Source organism: Panonychus citri, unplaced genomic scaffold, assembly GCF_014898815.1.
Source record: "Panonychus citri isolate SS breed McGregor unplaced genomic scaffold, ASM1489881v1 Contig00138, whole genome shotgun sequence".
NCBI lineage: Eukaryota > Metazoa > Arthropoda > Arachnida > Trombidiformes > Tetranychidae > Panonychus > Panonychus citri.
Window position 1 is genome coordinate 3,496,050 of NW_026515543.1, and position 6,457 is coordinate 3,502,506.

At 34.5% G+C, this 6,457-nt stretch overlaps 2 protein-coding genes across 2 annotated transcripts; one reads left to right on the forward strand and one right to left on the reverse strand.

Annotated features, from left to right (window-relative positions):
* The first annotated feature begins 635 nt into the window (after window positions 1-635).
* LOC128393655 (uncharacterized protein F54H12.2-like) lies at window positions 636-1,871 on the forward strand. Its single transcript, XM_053353850.1, has one exon. It carries the CDS (start codon window positions 636-638, stop codon window positions 1,869-1,871), a length of 1,236 nt encoding a protein of 411 aa, XP_053209825.1.
* A 461-nt stretch (window positions 1,872-2,332) lies between these two features.
* On the reverse strand, window positions 2,333-5,503 carry LOC128393656 (uncharacterized). Its single transcript, XM_053353853.1, has one exon. The coding sequence runs from the start codon at window positions 5,501-5,503 to the stop codon at window positions 2,333-2,335; it is 3,171 nt and encodes a 1,056-aa protein (XP_053209828.1).
* Between the last annotated feature and the right edge of the window lie 954 nt (window positions 5,504-6,457).

Sequence of the window (6,457 nt, forward strand, 5' to 3'; positions counted from 1 at the left end):
TCATGAACATTTAGTTGGTGATACAAATGCTCGAGTGCTTAGAGTTATTCCTTTGAATAAGAACATTGGTGATAATTTACACCATATGACATTTACAACACCCTACTATTATGATGTTAGAAAGAATGAAATTGATGAAATTAGTATAAGGATTGTTGATGAAAGTGGTGATAATATAAAATTTAAATCAGGAAGAGTCTTTTTAAGTTTACATTTTAAAAGAAAATGAATCGTAAAGTTTACTGTGCATGTGATAGTGATTTTTCACATCATTACCAACAACAAGCTGGTGCTGGTATATCTGACATTTCCGTTTTTCGAGGTCAACCATACCAGAGAGGATATGGATTAGGATCTGTTTTTACTCGATTTGGTGTCCCAATTTTAAAATTTCTAGCTAAACAATTTGTTAAAACTGGTATAAATGTGGGTAATGATTACCTGACTGGTACTAATTTTAAAACTTCCTTGAAAACTCATGGAAAACGAGGTATAAGAACTGCAGCAAAAGAAGGATTAAGTAAATTATCTGAGCTTGTCGATCAGACTGGTAGTGGTATAAGAAGACGTAAAAGAAAAAGAAAAGTAACCTTAACACAGACAAAGAAGAAGAAGAAAAAGGATATTTTTTCATGATGGAATATCTTCACGAAGCATCTCTTCCAGCGAGTAAATCAGAGTTGCAAGTATTTTCAATACCACCGACTCAAACGGCGATTGAAAGCAGTTATGAAGTTGAGTATCGTCCTAGTGCAAGTCTTGAGTCAAACAACTTTTATGAAATCAATGTTCCAGCAAGTGAAGATTTTACAGACTTGGCATCTACCATGTTACATATTCATCTTTCTGTTACTACTAAAAAGGGTGAAACTCTTACAACAGCCAATAAAGTTAAAGCGGTTAAGGATTTTGGCAATGCATTGTTTGAACAAATTGATTTATCTATTGGTTCGGTTAATACTGTTCAAGCAAATAATACCTACCATTATCAAGCTTATTTGGAAGACTTGTTCTTTAGGCACCCTAATCAGGTTGATTCAGGTTTTGAGGTGTCTGAGGAATCCCTACGAGCTCCTTTTGATCTTTATTTTAGGTTACATTCGCCACTGTGTGAACAGGACAAACTTTTAATTAACGGGGTACCTCTAACATTTAGATTCACAAAAAGTCCGGAAGGATTTCCTCTAATCCGAGCTGATGATGATACATCAGAATATAAAATTAAATTTGAAAGATTTGCTCTTCATATTAAAAGAGTAAAGTTATTCCCGGAAGCTCAAAAAAGCATCATTTCCGGATTGGAAAAAGGTCCAGCTAAATATTTCATTACAAGAAATGACGTCAAGTCTTTTTCTATTCCATCCGGGCAATCATCAGCTTCCTTTGAAAATGTATATAATGGCATTTTACCAAGACGTGTATTGATTGGACTTGTTAAAGATGTGGCCCAGGATCAAAATATAAGTGTTGACCCATTCGAATTCAAGCATTTCAATACAAACTTTGTCGCCTTTACAGTTGATGGGACAATGATCCCATCAATTCCATATACACCTAACTACAAGTCTAAATATTACATGAGAGAATTTATCAACCTTTACCGGTTTTTCAATCAAGATGAGGGAGTTCCCCAATTAAATATTAAATATACTGAATATCCGGATAAAAACGCTTTGTATGCATTTGATCTTTCTCCCGATGGATCAATTGGCGCTGAAAACGGTACCTTGTCCCTTATAAAAAGAGGCAATATAAGACTTGATTTAAAGTTTTCTGAGAAACTGGAATCATCAGTTAAAGTGATTGTTTTTGGTCAGTTTGATAATCTCATTACAATTGACAAAGAAAGAAACATTGCCTTGGACTATTAGAAATGGCTATAACAACCTTACAAATTATAAATGTGCTCAAAGACTTGCCTTGGTTTGATGGTGTTTATCCCTTGGACAGATTACCGGTAACTCTCTCACAACATAAGGGAATAATCATCAACCTGGATGAACATGATAAAGAAGGAACCCATTGGGTGGCCCTTTACTTGGACAGAAATAAAATCGCCCATTACTTTGACTCTTTTGGAAGAGCACCGCAAGGCTCTATTTTGACTTTTATTGAAAGAGTATCCCGCTATTATTTATTTAATCCTACCAAATACCAAGGCAATTTATCTGTAGCCTGTGGTTATTTTTGTATTCTTTTTATTTTATCAGTTCATGAACTTAATAACTTTTACAAGTTATTCCGAGCTTGTAAACATATTCAAAATGAAATTGTATTGATCAATATGTTGAAAATTCATTTAATGGATTAATAAAGTTATTTTTAAATTTATTTACAATGTTTCATTTGATTTATGATGACCATAAGCATAACTATTAATTTTATCATTTAAAAGAAATCTCTTATCATCAAATGGTGATAAAGCTATTTTGTTTTGTTTAATTAAACTAATTTGATGATTTCGTGACCCTAATCTTGTTACATTTTCACTATGTACATTCTCATCAAATAAACACCTAACATAATCATCATAATCAATTTTATTCTTCAATGTTGACCTCTGAACTCCTTTGGCCACTTTCTTGGTACCATCATCAGTCTTGAAAGCATAGAGCTTTGGTTTGATCCCAATGAATTCATGAATTGGCTTTCCACCCATTTCATCCTTCAAGTAACCAATCTTTCGGTGATTATCAGTTGAATAGAGGGGACTGGAAGGGTCATAATTGGAAAAGTCCATGATTTCCAACAATGATTGAAAATCTTGTGTCAAGTTATCAGTTTCAACTTCATAGATGAGAGAATCAGTATCAGTGTAAATCAACTGAATCTTATCATTGAAATGATTCTTGAACTTATCATAATGTAATTCATACATTTTTAATTTAGCAAGTTCAAGAATTGAGAATCCTACTGATATTGGCTTGTTCATGACAACTCTTGCTTTTTTAATCTGAACCAGAGCCAAATTATCGTTCAAGATCAAGAACCGTTCACAAAGCTCTTTTCTCAGTTGGAAGTTGGCTCTACTAGGTGTATCAACTGCAACTACATTGAGATGATTCCTTACATTTTCAATAGTTTTCCCATAAAGAGCATTAACATTCAGCTTCCAAAAGTTACTGTCAGCAGTGTTGGTAGCTAATTGTCTCTGTACAGTACAGAAATCAACATATGTCTTGAGCCAGACCTCTTGGTAGAAGGTGATAACACGATGGAGTTTTGTTATTAACATTCCCTTTTCCTTGTAGAACTTTAAAGTTCGATAATGAAGAACCATTTTCTCCTTTTTATAAAATGTAGTCATTAATTTTGGTGTTGGTCGATATTTAACACCTTGTGATTCAACATTCACAAGAAGTGACTTTTGGTAATCACTCAGCTCTTCCCTTGTGATCTCTCTCCTTTCTGGTGCAAGAGGGTAATCATTATGTAGATCGTGAATCTCTGGAGGATACTCTAGATCTACTTCAACAAAGAAACCATAATCATTGTCATCTGGTGTTGATAAAATATCATCTAATAATGTATCTGATGAATTAATGTCAACCCACTTAAATCCTCTAACAGGTAATCTTTGAGTCATTGCATACCCATAAAGGTTATTCACATCCAAGTAAATAATGTGAGTTTGTGGCTTTGATGGATCATAATTGGGAACTTGGGGATTATTAGCGACAACATGTCTCTTGCTGACCATAGTTAATCCTCCTCTGATCCCTTTTTCAATCATCATCAACATGTCCAGATTAGAAAACAAAGTGAGGTTGATGCAAGTTGTTTTAAGTGCTGCAGCCCATGTTAAGCCTGGTGCTGACCAATGATGAGGTGGATCAATGTTGAAAAATTCAATACTTGTCCCCCTGAAATTTTCAAACACTGCAGCAAGTAAATAAACATCAACCTTTAGGTAAATATCATGGAAATCACCTAATGATTGACAATTGAATTTGGTCCAAATTTCATTCAAATGATCATACACTTCTTGATTTATATTTGAATCAGTCAATGTAGAGTAAAATTTTTCGATGGGAGGTAATGATGTTTCACTGAACCTCTCATGTGAATCCAGATACTCATATGGAAGAGATCCTTTCTTCAATAACAGTGAAACATCTCCTGGAAACGCCTGTTTAATAAATTTTTCTTTTTTATCCACATTTAATTGGGATGAAAGTGTATCCAAACTAGATGGTAAAAATGCCAAACTATCAATGAACTTGAATCTATCCAGTTGAAATCCAATATACTTTTCAATTGTATGTGCGAGGATGGTCGGTGGCCTGTTGAACATTCCACTTTCTAGGGCTTTGATAATGATGTGACCATCAAAGTTTTTCAAATTATGGAAAACCACAGGAACATCTTTGGGTACTTGGTAATTAATATTACATTCCTGATGGGCCGCTCCTCTGAATTTACCGGTTAGATGATCATGATCACGAACAATTGTACCTTTACCGAGTACTCGCAAACAAATGTGACAATACTTTGAATTACGCATTATCAGTTCATCATTTGGTGTCATATTTACGTTGGGGAAAGTATTGTCTTTGAAGTATTGATCAAGAAATGGTTGCAAATTTAACAATTCTCTAAGGAAAACAAGAGCCACATCATTTCCACGATAAAATTTTGAATGGATCACTTCTTGTCTCCAGTTAACCACAATCAAACCAAAACTACATGGTTCATTAAGTTTAATTTCACCAGTAACATTAGCTGTTGGAATTGACAGAGTTTCAAAGTCACCGTAAATCATAAAAGGATGCTTTGACTCTTTGTTGTATTTATTACGACAGATGTGAAGATATTCACCACTTGGCATTGATACACGTTGTGGGTCGACTTTTTTACAAAACTCAAGATGATCACTTAGTTTTTGTCTTTCTCGAAAATGATAGAGACATCTTGGACAGCAGTAAGCGTGATTTTTACCTCGCACAAAAGATTCAAGACGAGTGATTGTATGAAAATGTTCATTGTACAAAAATAAGTTTACATGTTTAGAACATTCATCTTTGACTACTTTGAGTGGAATCACAATTTTATCCTCTTCATCAAATGTATAAACATTCACTGAGATGTTATTTCTCTTCTCAAATCGAGAAATTTGGTGTAATTCGACTATGCCACGAACCATAGAAAAATCATACCTATCAATAAGGTCACTATATCTCGATGTTCGTTCAGCATGATCCAGCGGATGAAGACCAGCTAATACACTATACATGAAACAATCAGTTATACATTTAACAGTTCGTATGGACTTTGTCTTCTTCATCAACTCTGTTGGAAGAGGATGTTGCATGCAACCACCTTTAATTGGTCTGAACTTTAAGATGCGAAGTTCAATTGTATCAATTTTTATCAGACGCCATCCACTTCCTCTTTGAGAATATTCATCTATTTGAGACTCTAATCCATGGAGAGAATCAGTAACTAAATTGATAATATCATCGGCCTGCATCAAAGTTGTTAACCTTGTCCAGATGTAGTCCATTTTTGTACAATTCCTTCATTACCATTATCTTTCTCAAAGATCATATGTAAACAGAAATGGAATTTTATCAACTTTTTAACCAATAGTTCATGAGATAATACCCTTATTATTTCATTAAACATTACATTGATTAAGGTACTGACATCATAAACTGAAGAGAGAACACATCTATAAACAGCAAATGTATTTTCAATCGCGGTCGCCATTAGTTCGAATTTGTTTGATGGTAAGAGTAAAGACACTGTCTTCATCTTTTTAACTGGTTCATCTTTTTGCACTGAGGCACGTTTGACAGAAGGTCGGTCTTGAATGATCTTGGGTTGATAATCATCTTCTTCTGCTGGTAATGGTAATGGTGATGGTAATGGTGATGGTAATGGTGATGGTAATGGTGATGGTGATGTAATGTTGACAGATGGTAATGGTAATGGTGATGGTGATGGTGATGGTGATGGTGGTGATACAAGATCAATAAAATCCGGTATCTTTCAATAATTGTAGTTAATTTATTAGTACCAGCAAACTTGATAACTGAAGTGGGTACTCCGGTAACAGGTAAGATTGATTGTTCATTCTCTACTTGTGTATCCTGTAATAAATCATCAATATCCTCCAATGATATTTGTTGTAATGTTGATTGTTGACCCAGCTCTTCACAAAATTGACTGAATAGAGCATCAACTTGAGAAATGACGGAGACGACTGTGGCACTGGTTGATTGTTGATCACTTGGGGAATCATCTCAGACAGTTGAGCGAATAAGTGATCAATGTTTGACGATAATTGATCGTTCAAAGATGGTACTGTTGATGAAGTTAACTGTGGTAACTGTTGCGGTGAATCGGTTGTATGAACACATCACTCATCCTACAAACACTGTAGGAACACTGACATTGATGAGATAAATAATCACCTAAAGTGAAAGACCTGAGGTCACAACAAGGACAAGTAAAA